At 42.7% G+C, this 15,080-nt stretch overlaps 1 protein-coding gene across 1 annotated transcript in view; it reads left to right on the forward strand.

Annotated features, from left to right (window-relative positions):
• Window positions 1–15,080, forward strand: part of scarb2c (scavenger receptor class B, member 2c) — a 40,876-nt gene that overhangs the window by 22,767 nt on the left and 3,029 nt on the right. Inside the window, 3 exon segments of the mRNA XM_064977305.1 lie at window positions 1,836–1,909; window positions 8,774–8,825; window positions 14,276–14,428. Of these exon segments, the coding sequence (XP_064833377.1) occupies window positions 1,836–1,909; window positions 8,774–8,825; window positions 14,276–14,428 (279 nt within the window).

Genomic DNA, 15,080 nt, shown 5'->3' on the forward strand with positions numbered 1-15,080 from the left:
ACCTATCCCCTTCTTAGCAGGTCGGACCTATCCCCCTCTTAGCAGGTGGGACCTATCCCCCTCTTAGCAGGTCGGCCCTATCCCCCTCTTAGCAGGTCGGACCTATCCCCTTCTTAGCAGGTCGGACCTATCCCCCTCTTAGCAGGTCGGACCTATCCCCCTCTTAGCAGGTCGGACCTATCCCCATCTTAGCAGGTCGGACCTATCCCCCTCTTAGCAGGTGGGACCTATCCCCCTCTTAGCAGGTCGGACCTATCCCCCTCTTAGCAGGTCGGACCTATCCCCCTCTTAGCAGGTCGGACCTATCCCCTTCTTAGCAGGTCGGACCTATCCGCCTCTTAGCATGTCGGGACCTATCCCCCTCTTAGCAGGTCGGACCTATCCCCATCTTAGCAGGTGGGACCTATCCCCATCTTAGCAGCCGTTGCATCATGTTTTGACCATGTCGGTTTCCAATCTAGGTTTACCAAGTTTAGTCTCCTCAACAGGCTTTACTGCCACATTATTCATTACAACATTTAGAAGGGGTTGAGTGAGTGATTTTATTTTTCTCCCAAATATAATGCTTATAGTTTTGAAATACATTACATGACCAAAAGTATTTGGACACCAGCTCGTTGAACATCTCATTCCAAAATCATGGGTATTAATATGGAGTTGGTCCCCCCTTTGCTGCTATAACAGCCTCCACTCTTCTAGGTCGGCTTTCCACTAGATGTTGGAACTTTACTGCTATAACAGCCTCCACTCTTCTGGGAAGGCTTTCCACTAGATGTTGGAACTTTACTGCTATAACAGCCTCCACTCTTCTGGGAAGGCTTTCCACTAGATGTTGGAACTTTACTGCTATAACAGCCTCCACTCTTCTGGGAAGGCTTTCCACTAGATGTAGGAACATTGCTGCTATAACTTTACTGCGGGGACTTGCTTCCGTTCAGCCACGAGCATTAGTGAGGTCGGGCACTGATGTTGGGCGATTTGGCCTGGCTTGCAGTCGGTGTTCCAATTAATCCCAAAGGTGTTCGATGGGGTTGAGGTCAGGACTCTGTGCAGGCCAGTCAAGTTCTTCCACACCGATCTGGACAAACCATTTCTGCATGGACCTCACTTTGAGCACGGGGGAAATGCCATGCTAAATCAGGAAAGGGTCTGTTGCCACAAAGTTGGAAGCACGGAATCGTCTTGAATCTAATTTTACTCTTTCTTCTTTGATTTATTCACATAAGTTCTCAATTTACAGTATGTTTGCCAGGAGTCTGTGCATCCAAACTTATTTGTCATTCATTTTTCCTTGTCCCTCGTCATAAATCCACAGGGATTTAGCAGTTCTAACAGACAGTTTCTTAACAGGTGCATGCTTATCAATAACTGGAAGAAAAATGTGCCATATGGTTGCTCCTCACATGAATCACTACAGAACCTCTGGTATGATCTCTTACACTATATTAGGCCCAACCTTTGGAACTTTGGTTTTCATACATATTGCTACCATGTTATGATCACTAGATCTGATGGGTGTGGATACTGCTTTAGAGCACATTTCTGCAGCATTAGTAAATATGTGATCAGTACATGTGGATGATTTCATTCATGTGCTGTTTGGTTGACTGATAACCTGAACCAAGGGGATTTCAAACTGAACTGGTTACAGTTTTGAAGCTTCTTGATTGGACAGCTTGATGAAAACCAGTCAATATTTAGGTCACCCAGAAAATATACCGCTGTTGACATGACTTACATTATCAAGCGTTTCACACACATTATTCAGATACTGACTGTTAATAGTAGTAATTATTATTGTAGTATTCATTCATAACCCTGATTTGTTTCCACAGCTTACAGGCATCGTACTTCAGGCTGCTAAGAGACTTCAAGTGAACGTGTTCGTTGAGAAGATTCCTGTGTTTAGGTAAGCAAAGACTATCTCAAACCAAACCATTCCCTAACGGTTATATCTTCACATTTCACTCGCACACTTTAAGTTGAACCGGTACAATGTACACCAAAATTATGAGTCTCAGTACACTCAGTAAAAAATATCTTTGTACCATATTTAGCCAACAGCTAATTTCCCAGGCAGGTGAACATGTCCAGTGCATTTGTAAAGTATTCAGACCCCTTGATTATTGTCCCACACTTTGTTACGTTGCAGCCTTGATTAAATAGCCCCCCCCCCCCTAATCAATCTACACACAATACCCCATGATGACAAAGCAAAAACAGATTTGTATAAATGTATAACAGTTTGAAATGCACCAGTTTGAGATTTGAATTTTGATTTCAACATGAGCGTAGGCTCTCGTTCAGGGATCTACTATTTTTTTAAATTTTATTTATTTTACCTTTATTTTACTAGGCAAGTCAGTTAAGAACAAATTCTTATTTTCAATCACGGCCTAGGAACAGTGGGTTAACTGCCTGTTCAGGGGCAGAACGACAGATTTGTACCTTGTCAGCTCGGGGATTTGAACTTGCAACCTTTCGGTTACCAGTCCAACGCTCTAACCACCAGGCTACCCTGCCACCCCTACTAGATTCAGCAGCGGAACTATTTTTCTTGGGGGGGGGGGGGTGTCTGAACATAATTCCAAATAATTTATAGACAGCAAATGTACCGCAAGAAGCCCAAACGGATAAATTTTAGTAAAACACAATGTCAACCCTTTTTGTATACGATCACATACAGTATCTCTCTCTCTCTGTCTCTCATGTGTGGGATTACTTTGGTACAGATTTCCAAAATGTAAAATCACTTGGAGCTGATTTGCTGGTGTTTTTCCAATCTTTTACATCAATTTTTTTTTTTTAAAGATATAGCTGAGGGTCGCTAGTTGGGGAACCCTGGATGTAGTTGTTTTAGCAGAATAGCTGAGCTGTTTTGAGGTCAGATTTACTCAAAAGGGCATAGGCCCTCAATGCAGTGTAGGCATAGGCTATAGGGCTAGAGTTTTTAATATTTTGTTCAACTTTTTTAAAATGTATTCAATGAGGTTCATAGTGAGGACGGAACAGAGGTCTCGTACCGAACACCCCCTAGAAGCCTGCTGTCTCCTATCTCAGTGTTCTAAACAGCGTTTTGTGATCGCTCCTGTTTATCAGATATAATCGCCTGTAAGATATGATAAACAGTTTAATGACATGGTTCGGTACTTTCGCGACTAAGTTTCATTATTATAATCATTTTTTAAAACATTTTTTAAACCTTCTGCTTTTGGCTGTATGTGTCTGTGTATTTCGTACGTGCATAATCTATGAGCAGAATTACTGCCTCGATTAGCCACAAAATCCCTATTTTGAAAGAGCCTGTTTTCTTGAAGCTGTATCGTACTATTTTCTCTACACCCCCCCCCTCCCCCAAACATGGCCTAGCCCCCTAGAAATCTTGAGTTCTAGCCAATGAACTTCAGTCCCTCTAATTTGAGTGACAGCAAAAGGCCTGGCCAGCGTTATCCAATGAGGTTACAGGGCAGGCCCAACAGAGAGGGAGAGAGAGGAGGCAATTTTTGGGGACCGCTTTTTGCTACTTTTAGAACTACTGGCTGAAAAGTATACAAAAGTAGCAGAGATTCTCTTTAAATATGAAGTTTTCCTAATCTATTTCTCAGCTTTATATATAAAAAATAAACTTTTTTTTTTTTTTATATATATATATATATATAAATCTTTGTGGAGAGAGAAATGAAACTTGTATGTCAGACATCCTCATCTGCTGTGGCCCAATTTAGTGATCAGTTACACTGTTTAAACACACGAGTTAGCTCGTTACAGCAGATCCTGTGTGTGAACAAGCATTGTGTGTATGTGTGCGAGCAGTGTGGTGTGTGTGTCCTTGCCTAGTGCAGTTACTGCAACAGATGGACTTTTGAGTTAACCAAATTGCCTTAGCTCACACTCAGTGAAAACGCCAAATGACTAACAATGACTAACAACCCCACCCACCTATTGACTCTGTAGATAAGTCATGTATGCATACCAGAAAGGGTCCTGTGTGGCTCAGTCGGTAGAGCATGGCGCTTGCAACGCCAAGCGTCGTGGGTTCGATTCCCGCTGGGGCCACCCATATGTAAAAGTAGTGGCCCCAGCCGACTTGTAAGTCGCTTTGGACAAAAGCGTCTGCTAAATGGGATATATTATTATTATATTATACCCAACATTTAACATGGTATGGGGTCAGAATGCAGACCCTGGCTGAGTGGTACTTTTTTTCCAAGCCTTTTAGATGTAACCTAAAATATTTCACACGTACCACATTTATATACATGTGTGAATTGGAAATGTGTTTCATATACATATACACCAAGTCCCCGTGAAACACCCTCGGAGAGTGGGGTCACGGCCAGGGTCAGTCATTATCAACGGCGACCGTTGAGCAGTTCCTTACTTAACAGATTGACAGATTTCTCATCTTGTCGGCTCTGGGTGTTGAATTCGCCACCTTTCAGTTTACTGGCTCAACACTCTAATCGCTAGGCCTCCCGGCAGGACACCCCCAGCATGCTCACCCAAGCTTCCTGTAGGTAGTTTCTTCCGACCAGTCTGACCTGTTTTTTTTAAATAAAAAAAACGAAATTAACCAATCAATTAAAGTGATTTTCTCCAACCACAATAACAATATCCGACAGTCATCAGACTACAACGTATAGCCTTTAGTAGATACGGACTGTGCCATGACTTCCTGAAGAATTGTTAATTACGCTGTTATCATTACTCCATTGGTGACCTTCGGTCAGTCACAACTCATCAACATCTGACATGGTCACCAGGGTGTGAACAACAGTATTTGTAAGTCTGAAGTGCACTCTGATTATGCCCTGTGCTCTTTCCTCACATCATTTATTGTGATGAGGATTTGATATGCACGTACTGGTTGTATCACCGTGTGGATCCTTGTTAGCTCTGATGGTCCATCAGACCTGGGTTCAATTACATAAAAAAAAAAAAATCTTAACATTTAGCTTTTGTTTTAGTCAGCCTGGAGTGCCAGGTGGACATGGTTTGCGAACTATTCTATTGGTTCCATTGCACCAGGCAAGCTCAATCAAGCCAAGCTAGTAAAAGGATTTGAAAGGATTTCAAATAGTATTTGAACCCAGGTCTGGTGTTCACCATGCACTCATCTGACCTTATCGTAACCCCTACTTTACTTGTATTGTTCTAATTTGTTCGTCACTAAATTAAGTAATTAGCTAAAAAATATATATATTTTAAGACTGAGTTAATTGAGTTTCCATGATGGTTTGTTATAAAACAAAACATCAGTTTGTTGTTTCCAGTTAGTCCTGCTGGTCTAACTACCACCAGATGTACAGGTTAGTTCAGGTTAAAGTCATTTAGATGCATGAGAGCGTGTGTGTGTGGGTCAGTTTCAGTGGTGTCACATACATAGTGCTACTCATCTACACATGTAATATGAGAAAACTGGGAATGGGGTATGGAATGGCTTGCTGATGATTGTGATGTTGGCAGGCTTCATCTTTTTATTTATTTATTTATTTTATTTATTTCACCTTTATTTAACCAGGGAGGCAAGTTGAGAACAAGTTCTCATTTACAATTGCGACCTGGACAGGATAAAGCAAAGCAGTTCGACACATACAACGACACAGAGTTACACATGGAGTAAAACAAACATACAGTCAATAATACAGTATAAACAAGTCTATATACGATGTGAGCAAATGAGGTGAGATAAGGGAGGTAAAGGCAAAAAAAGGCCATGGTGGCAAAGTAAATACAATATAGAAAGTAAAACACTGGAATGGTAGATTTGCAATGGAAGAATGTGCAAAGTAGAAATAAAAATAATGGGGTGCAAAGGAGCAAAATAAATAAATTAATTAAATACAGTAGGGAAAGAGGTGGTTGTTTGGGCTGAAATATAGGTGGGCTATGTACAGGTGCAGTAATCTGTGAGCTGCTCTGACAGTTGGTGCTTAAAGCTAGTGACGGAGATAAGTGTTTCCAGTTTCAGTGCTTTTTGTAGCTCGTTCCAGTCATTGGCAGCAGAGAACTGGAAGGAGAGGCGGCCAAAGAAAGAATTGGTTTTGGGGGTGACTAGAGAGATATACCTGCTGGAGCGTGTGCTACGGGTGGGAGATGCTATGGTGACCAGCGAGCTGAGATAAGGGGGTACTTTACCTAGCAGGGTCTTGTAGATGACATGGAGCCAGTGGATTTGGCGACGAGTATGAAGCGAGGGCCAGCCAACGAGAGCGTACATTTCGCATTGGTGGGTAGTATATGGGGCTTTGGTGACAAAACGGATTACACTATGATAGACTGCATCCAATTTGTTGAGTAGGGTATTGGAGGCTGTTTTGTCTATTTTATCTTGTTCAGAGCACTGACAAACACACCTTACTATAGTAGTGTATTAAATTTAAAATGTAAATGGCTAACAGGTAGGTTTGGGCAGTATCTAGATTTTCATTTAGTCATACCATCCTTCTCTCATCCCGGGATTTACGATATTACCGGCATAATACACAAGGGGGTGCTAAAATCATAAGAAAAGCCCACTGGACCTCTATTACCAAAATTAGCACAAACTAATAATAGCGAAATCACATAGACACTGTTAGCTAAATGCTAACGAGTGAAAATGACCAAACTAATTGCGAAGACTGGCAAATCCAGCTCATCAAGTTATACAAGCATAGCCAGTGGCTACCGGATGTTATTTTCAGTGATATCTGCCAGAAGTCAAAGAGCTCTGGATGAGTTCTCTGTACAGTTGCCATTTTTGTCCCGACTAGTGTTTTCTTCCCCTCCCTTCTTCTCTCTTCTGCTCCGCGTACACATGCTGCTCTTCCTTCAGAAAATCATGCATCACGACTTTGTTCATTTGCACAATTTACCTTGTTCTCTTTCACTTGTAAATGTCCACGGCCCAACATTTAGTAGTGAATTGCATATGTGTAGTTTCATCACCTCGTGTGCCGCGCCACAGAGACTCTCCGATAGATATAGATCTCTATGGATTCACCTGCTCCCTCTTTCTACTTGCTGTTTACTAACTAACACGTGACTGGCTCAACTTTACAGAGACTCTCCAATAGATATAGATCTCTATGGATTCACCTGCTCCCTCTTTCTACCTGCTGTTTACTAACTAACACGTGACTGGCTCAACTTTACTGGGGGGACTATGGTGAGCTTCATAATGTGACTGGCTCAACTTTACTGGGGGGGGACTATGGTAAGCTTCATAATGTGACTGGCTCAACTTTACTGGGGGGGGGGGACTATGGTAAGCTTCATAATGTGACTGGCTCAACTTTACTGGGGGGGGACTATGGTAAGCTTCATAATGTGACTGGCTCAACTCTACTGGGGGGGGGGGACTATGGTAAGCTTCATAATGTGACTGGCTCAACTTTACTGGGGGGGACTATGGTAAGCTTCATAATGTGACTGGCTCAACTTTACTGGGGGGGGGACTATGGTAAGCTTCATAATGTAACTGGCTCAACTTTACTGGGGGGGGGACTATGGTAAGCTTCATAATGTAACTGGCTCAACTTTACTGGGGGGGGGACTATGGTAAGCTTCATAATGTGACTGGCTCAACTTTACTGGGGGGGGGACTATGGTAAGCTTCATAATGTGACTGGCTCAACTTTACTGGGGGGGGGACTATGGTAAGCTTCATAATGTAACTGGCTCAACTTTACTGGGGGGGACTATGGTAAGCTTCATAATGTGACTGGCTCAACTTTACTGGGGGGGGGGGACTATGGTAAGCTTCATAATGTGACTGGCTCAACTTTACTGGGGGGGGACTATGGTAAGCTTCATAATGTGACTGGCTCAACTTTACTGGGGGGGGGGACTATGGTAAGCTTCATAATGTGACTGGCTCAACTTTACTGGGGGGGGACTATGGTAAGCTTCATAATGTAACTGGCTCAACTTTACTGGGGGGACGGGACTATGGTAAGCTTCATAATGTGACTGGCTCAACTTTACTGGGGGGCGGGGACTATGGTAAGCTTCATAATGTGACTGGCTCAACTTTACTGGGGGGCGGGGACTATGGTAAGCTTCATAATGTAACTGGCTCAACTTTACTGGGGGGGGGACTATGGTAAGCTTCATAATGTAACTGGCTCAACTTTACTGGGGGGGGGGACTATGGTAAGCTTCATAATGTGACTGGTGAAATGAGGAAGGCAATCTGCTTTTTCTCCTAAAGGTATTACACAAGTTGACTCCAGGTATTAACTTAAGTCGCTACAAATATTCAAATTGTTTTGAAAATCTTCAAAAAGTTTTGAGTGTATTGAAAAACCATCCTGTGGCTTTTCCCAAATACCACGGTATAACGCCCAAACCTAGTAACAAGCAGGTTCTGAAATTACAACCGAGTAAAGGCATTCTGAAAATAGATTTGCAAAGTGCGGAATATAAGTCCATTCTTAAAGTGATTTCATGCAATGATCATACAGGGAAAAACTAAGCGGACGTGACACCCTGGCAAACTAAAGTTGAATTTCCTAATTTCCTTTAAAATTAGGTCAATATTAGGGTTTAAAGTTCAGGTTGGGGTTAAGGTCAGTTTCAAATCAAATCCAATGTTATTGATCACTTAAACATATTTAGCAGTTGTTATTGCGGGTGTAGCGAAATACTTGTGTTCCTAGTTCCAACAATGCAGGTGTCGGTTTTGACGTCGGAATGTCTGTAAGTCACATTCCTTTTGTCTCACCATGATCAAACAATGGCTTTAGATTCTAAAGTTGTTGTAACATTTTGTCCTCCATTCTCTTTGCAGCCAAACAGGTGATATCAGGACTCTGGTGTTTCCTGTACTCTATCTCAATGAGGTAAGCCGGGCGTGGTCATTATTTCACGCAATGTATCTACTATTTACATACATCTTCATTGTGCCTACTGGCAGATTGACAACATCTCTGATGGCCCAGCATATAGCTTCATTTAGTTCAGTTCCACTTCTGCTGTTGTTTTCGAATATGTTTTGCGGTGTCCACGTTCGTATAATGTATTGATGTTCCTTTTTAGTTTGGCATGTGATTTAACTAATTATCTGAATAAGCGATTGTTCCCCACTCGGTCAAAGTTTAAAAAAATCCTGATCCAAAAACATAAATAGAATGACACATGGCTCACAACAATGCTGAACATTTTAGATGAGAAAACATGATACTTGCTCAGCCAGGAATGTCCTTAAGTCTTACACCAGTTATCTGGAGCAAAGGTAACTGAATAGCAGACCACTCCTGCATCAGGCTTCATAACATTTGTTATGACCACCTTATGTAGGCCTTAGACACTCTGTCACTTTAGGTACTAAGAAGATTCACCATTCGTGCTGTCTCATCAGTGCTAGGAAACATATTTGAACAGAGAAGCTTTGAATAGGTCAGTAGTAATATGAGAAGAGTGCAGTTGCTGAACTTATGTAGATACGCTAGATTACCAAAAGTATGTTCGTCAAACATCTCATTCCAAAATAATGGGCAGTAATATGAAGTTGGTTACCCCCTTTGCTGCTATAACAGCCTCTACTTTTCTGGGAAGGCTTTCCACTAGATGTTGGAAGCTTTGCTGCAGGGACTTGTGGGTGATTAAACCTGTCTCGAGTCAGTGTTCCTATTTATCCCAAAGGTGTTCGATGGGGTTGAGATCAGGGCTCCGTTTGGCCAGTCACGTTCTTCCACAACGATCTCGACAAACCATTTCTGCATGGACCTCGCTTAGTGCATTGTCATGCTGAAACAGGAAAGGGCCTTCCCCCAAACTGTTGCCACAAAGTTGGAAGCACAGAATCGTTTAGAATGTCATTGTATACTGTAGTGTTAAGATTTACCTTCACTGGAACGAAAGAGCCCGAACAATGAAAAACAGCCCCAGACCATTATTCCTCCTCCACCAAACTTAACAGTTGGCACTATGCATTGGGGGAGGTAGCGTTCTCCTGGCATCCACCAAGCCCAGATTAGTCAAACGTACGTAAGTTTGGGGTCACTTAGAAATGTCCTTGTTTTTTTTAAAGAAAAGCACATTTAAAATTGATCAGAAATACATTGTCGACATTGGTACTGTTGTACTTTTGTAGCTGGAAACAGCAGATTTATTTTAATGGAATATCTGCATAGGCCCATTATCAGCAACCATCACTCTTGTGTTCCAATGGAACATTGTATTAGCTAATCCAAGTTTATCATTTTTAAAGGCTAATTGATCATTAGAAAGCCATTTTGCAATGATGTTAGCCCAGCTGAAAACTGTTGTCCTGATTAAAGAAGCAATAAAACTGGCCTTCTTTAAACTAGTTGAGTATCTGGAGCATCAGCATTTGTGTGTTTGATTACAGGCTCAAAATGTCCAGAAACAAAGACCTTTCTTCTGTAACTCCTCAGTCTATTCTTGTTCTGAGAAATGAAGGTTATTCCATGTGAGAAATTGCCAAGAAACTGAAGATCTCATACAACGCTGTGTACTACTCCCTTCACAGAACAGCGCAAACTGTCTCTACCCACAATAGAAAGAGGAGTGGGAGGTGCATAACTGAGCAAGAGGACAAGTACATTAGTGTCTAGTTTGAGAAACAGACGCCTCACAAGTCCTCAACTGGCAGCTTCATTAAATAGTACCCACAAAACACCAGTCTCAACGTCAACAGTGAAGAGGTGCCTCCGGGATACTGGCCTTTTTAGGCAGAGTTGCAAAGAAAAAGCCATATCTCAGACTGGCCAATAAAAATTCAAGATTAAGATGTGCAAAAGAACACAGACACTGGACAGAGGAACTCTGCCTAGAAGGCCAGCATCCCGGAGTCGCCTCTTCACTAGTTTGTTGCGTAGTTACAATGTGTAATCATTGATGTCCCAGGAGCAGTGTATAATTGTAATACATACATGCAGACATGGCCTCATTCAAAGAATGAAGTTTGATACACCTGGTATTGGATATGACTGAAAAATAATGTCTCACAGAGATTCATACCTGAACCGCACCTTTGTTTGCCAAGGAAGAGTAGATGATCAGTGAATATGTTCAATGTACAGGCTACAATGTGGGGATCTCACGCGTGGTAATAACTACAGTACATGATCAGTGAATATATTCAATGTACAGGCTGCAATGTGGGGATCTCACGCATGGTAATAACTACAGTACATGTGTATATAGGACTTGTATCCTTAGCACAATTAAAGTTATTACTCTATCCATAGGCTTCGTTAATGTCATTCATACTTGAAGTTGATACAAGAACTATGATAGCTGAGGATCATAGATAGGTTCTGAACTAATATTCATACCAAACGTTTTTGGGTCCATACACAGATCGGCTTCATACTGTAGCTAGCTACACATCATAGACATTTTTTTCAAGAGAGGCTTTATTACTGCAACATTTAGTGAGATTGGTACACATCTGGTGGATAGAGAGCCGTTTATTATGTTCAACATAGGAGGGCCAAGCACAGGAAGCAGCTCTTTCAGTAGTTTAGTTGGAATAGGGTCCAGTATGCAGCTTGAAGGTTTAGAGGCCATGATTATATTCATCAATGTGTCAATAAATACAGGATTATAAAACTAAAAAATACTATAAAAATTATAATCCTAAATCCTGGCAGAGTTGTGCAGACTCAGGACAACTGGGCTTTGGAGGAATACACAGATTTAAAGAGGAGTCCGTAATTTGCTTTCTAATGATCATGATCTTTTCCCCAAAGATGAATTTATCACTGCTGAAGTGAAAGCCATCCTCACTTGGGGAATGCTGCTTTTTAGTTAGCTTTGCGACAGCATCAAAAATATATTTTGGATTGTTCTTATTCTCCTCAATTACGTTGGAAAAATAGGATGATCGAGCTTCAGTGAGTGCTCTTTGATATTACACGGTACTGTCTTTCCAATTTTCTGGAAGCTTGCTTCATGGCTCGTGTATTTTCTATATACCAGGGAGCTCATTTTTTGTGGAAAATGTTTTTTATTTTTAGAGGTGCGACTGCATCTAAGGTATTACGCAAGGTGAAATTTAGATTTTAGGTCTGATCAGATTATTTGTTGTGATTGCAAAAGTAATAAGATGGTGGTCTGATAGTCTAAGATTATGATGAGAAACACACAGATCCACAATATTCATTCCACGAGTTATAACTAGATCCAGGGTATGACTGTGGCAATGACTTGGTCCGGAGACATATTAGACAAAACCCACTGAGTCAATGATTGTTCCAAAATCCTTTTGGAGTGGGTCTGTGGACTTTTCCATGTGAATATTGAAATCACCAAAAATTAGAATATTATCTGCCATGACTACAAGGTCCAATAGGAATTCAGGGAACTCTGTGAGGAACGCTGTATATGGCCCGGGAGTCCTGTAAACAGTAGCTATGAAAAGTGTTTGAGTATGCTGCATAGATTTCATGACTAGAAGCTGAAAAGATGAAAAAGCAGTCATTTTTGGGGGGGGGGGGGGCTAAATTGAAATTGCTATCTTAAATGTTAGCAACACCGCCGCTTTTTGCGTTAAGTACGAGGGATATAGTAACTAGTGTAACCAGGAGGTGAGGCCTCATTTAACACAGTAAATTCATCAGGCTTGAGCCATGTTTCAGTTAGGCCAATCACATCAGGATTATGATCAGTGATTAGTTCATTGACTATAACTGCCTTTGAAGTGGGGGATCTAACAGTAAGGGGCCCTTTTTTTGAGATGTGAGAGATCACAATCTCTTTCAATAATAGCAGGAATGGAGGGTCTTTATTCCAGTGAGATTGCTGAGGCGAACAGCGTCATGTTTCGTTTTGCTCAACCTAGATGGTCTCAATGGGGATAGCTGAGCTGACCTCACTGACTGTGCTAGTGGCAGACTTCACTGGTTGTCTCATTGTGGTGGTAGAGGAATTTGAGCCCTGTCTATGTTGATTAAATGAGAGCACCACTCCAGCGCGGACGGAGTCTGTCACTCCTCAGCAGGCCAGGCTTGGTCCTGTTTGTGGGTGAGTCCCAGAAAGAGGGCCAATTATCTACAAGTGCTATATTGAGGGAGGGTCCGAAAAGTTTTCAACCAGCGATTGAGTTGTGAAACTGCTGTAGAGCTCATCACTCTCCTTAACTTGAAGGGGGCCAGAGACAAATACTCGATGTCGAAACATCTTTCTAGCTAATTTACGCGCTGAAGCTATGTTGCGCTTGGTGACCTCTGACTGTTTCATCCGAACATCGTTGGTGCCAACATGGATAACAATATCTCTATACTCTCTACACTCACTAGTTTTAGCTTTAGCCAGCACCATCTTCAGATTAGCCTTAACGTCGGTAGCCCCGCCCCCTGGTAAACAGTGTTTGATCGCTGGATGATTCGTTTTAAGTCTAACACTGCGAGTAATAGAGTTGCCAATGACTAGGGTTTTCAATTTGTCAGCGCTAATAATGGGAGGCTTCGGCAGCTCAGACCCCGTAACGGTTGGAGGAAAGACCTGAGAAGGCTCGGACCCCGTAACGGTTGGAGGAAAGACCTGAGAAGGCTCGGACCCCGTAACGGGTGGAGGAAAGACCTGAGAAGGCTCGGACCCCGTAACGGGTGGAGGAAAGACCTGAGAAGGCTCGGACCCCGTAACGGGTGGAGGAAAGACCTGAGAAGGCTCGGACCCCGTAACGGGTGGAGGAAAGACCTGAGAAGGCTCAGACCCCGTAACGGGTGGAGGAAAGACCTGAGAAGGCTCGGACCCCGTAACGGGTGGCGGAAAGACCTGAGAAGGCTCGGACCCCGTAACGGGTGGCGGAAAGACCTGAGAAGGCTCGGACCCCGTAACGGTTAGAGGAAAGACCTGAGAAGGCTCGGACCCCGTAACGGTTAGAGGAAAGACCTGAGAAGGCTCGAACCCCGTAACGGGTGGCAACGAAGACGTTGGTAAATGTGTTAAATCTATATTTTTATTAAAAATAAAAAATAAATAAAAAGTTGGCAAGTATCAACAAACAGCCTTAGCAGCACGGAGACAAGTCCGGAAGTCACGATCTCTGTGGTTTTGTCAACAGAACATCACAGGTTATCTTGCACACAGACACACTTGATTATGTTGTTGTTAGCAAATCGCCTGACCAGTTATAACTCAACTCTGCCTCAATATAAGAGAACAGAGTTGAGCGTCCCTCAGCTATTTAACTCTTTACCTGTTACCTCTTACGTGTTACATTTTAGCCTGCAGGTATAATGCATTATGATCCAGTTATAATGCATGGTATGACTTGACATAAGCATGTATGACCCCCTTATGTCTTCTCTTCTCCCCACAGAGTGTTGTGATCGATGAGGTATCGGCCAAACAGCTGCAGGTGATCGTGGCGGAGGGCAACATAGTGGTCAACATACCCTTTATGCTGATTGGCTTAGGCATCCTCCTGGGCGTGATCTTCATGGTGGCCCAGTGTCGTCAACGGATCCCAGAGGTGAGAGGTCATAGGTCATTCATGTGTCGTAGGGCTCAGTTCCAAAGTAGTGCACCTTTTGTTGTTGTACCCTTTATTTAACTAGGTAAGTCAGTTAAGAACAAATTCTTATTTATAATGACGGCCTAGGAACAGTGGGTTAACGGCCCACAGATGACATCTTCATGAAGTCATAGGCTACGTCAAGGTTTCCCAAACTCTGTCCTGGCCCCCCCCCCCGGGGGGGCACGTTTTGGTTTTTGCCGTAGCACTACACAGCTGATTCAAATAACAAACCTTGATAAGGAGTTGGTTACTGGAATCAGCTGTGTAGTGCTCGGGCAAAACCAAAATGTGCCCCCGGAGGGGGGGGGGGGGCCCAGGACAGAGTTTGGGAAACCTTGACGTAGCCTGTGACTTCATGAAGATGTCATCTGTGGGCCGTTAACCCACTGTTCCTAGGCCGTCATTATAAATAAGCATTTGTTCTTAACTGACTTACCTAGTTTGAGTTTGGGAAACCTGAAGATGTCATCTGTTCCATTTTGGGAGTAGTTATGTAAGTCATAAACAACTCCACCCTGTAGCTACATGTTCGTGTAATAATACCAGGAAACTGGGGGAAAAGAATTCTCCTGACATGTTATCAGGGGCTGTTCCCACAGAACTGTAT

The sequence above is a fragment of the Oncorhynchus masou genome, chromosome 11, assembly GCF_036934945.1.
Source record: "Oncorhynchus masou masou isolate Uvic2021 chromosome 11, UVic_Omas_1.1, whole genome shotgun sequence".
NCBI classification, from domain to species: domain Eukaryota; kingdom Metazoa; phylum Chordata; class Actinopteri; order Salmoniformes; family Salmonidae; genus Oncorhynchus; species Oncorhynchus masou.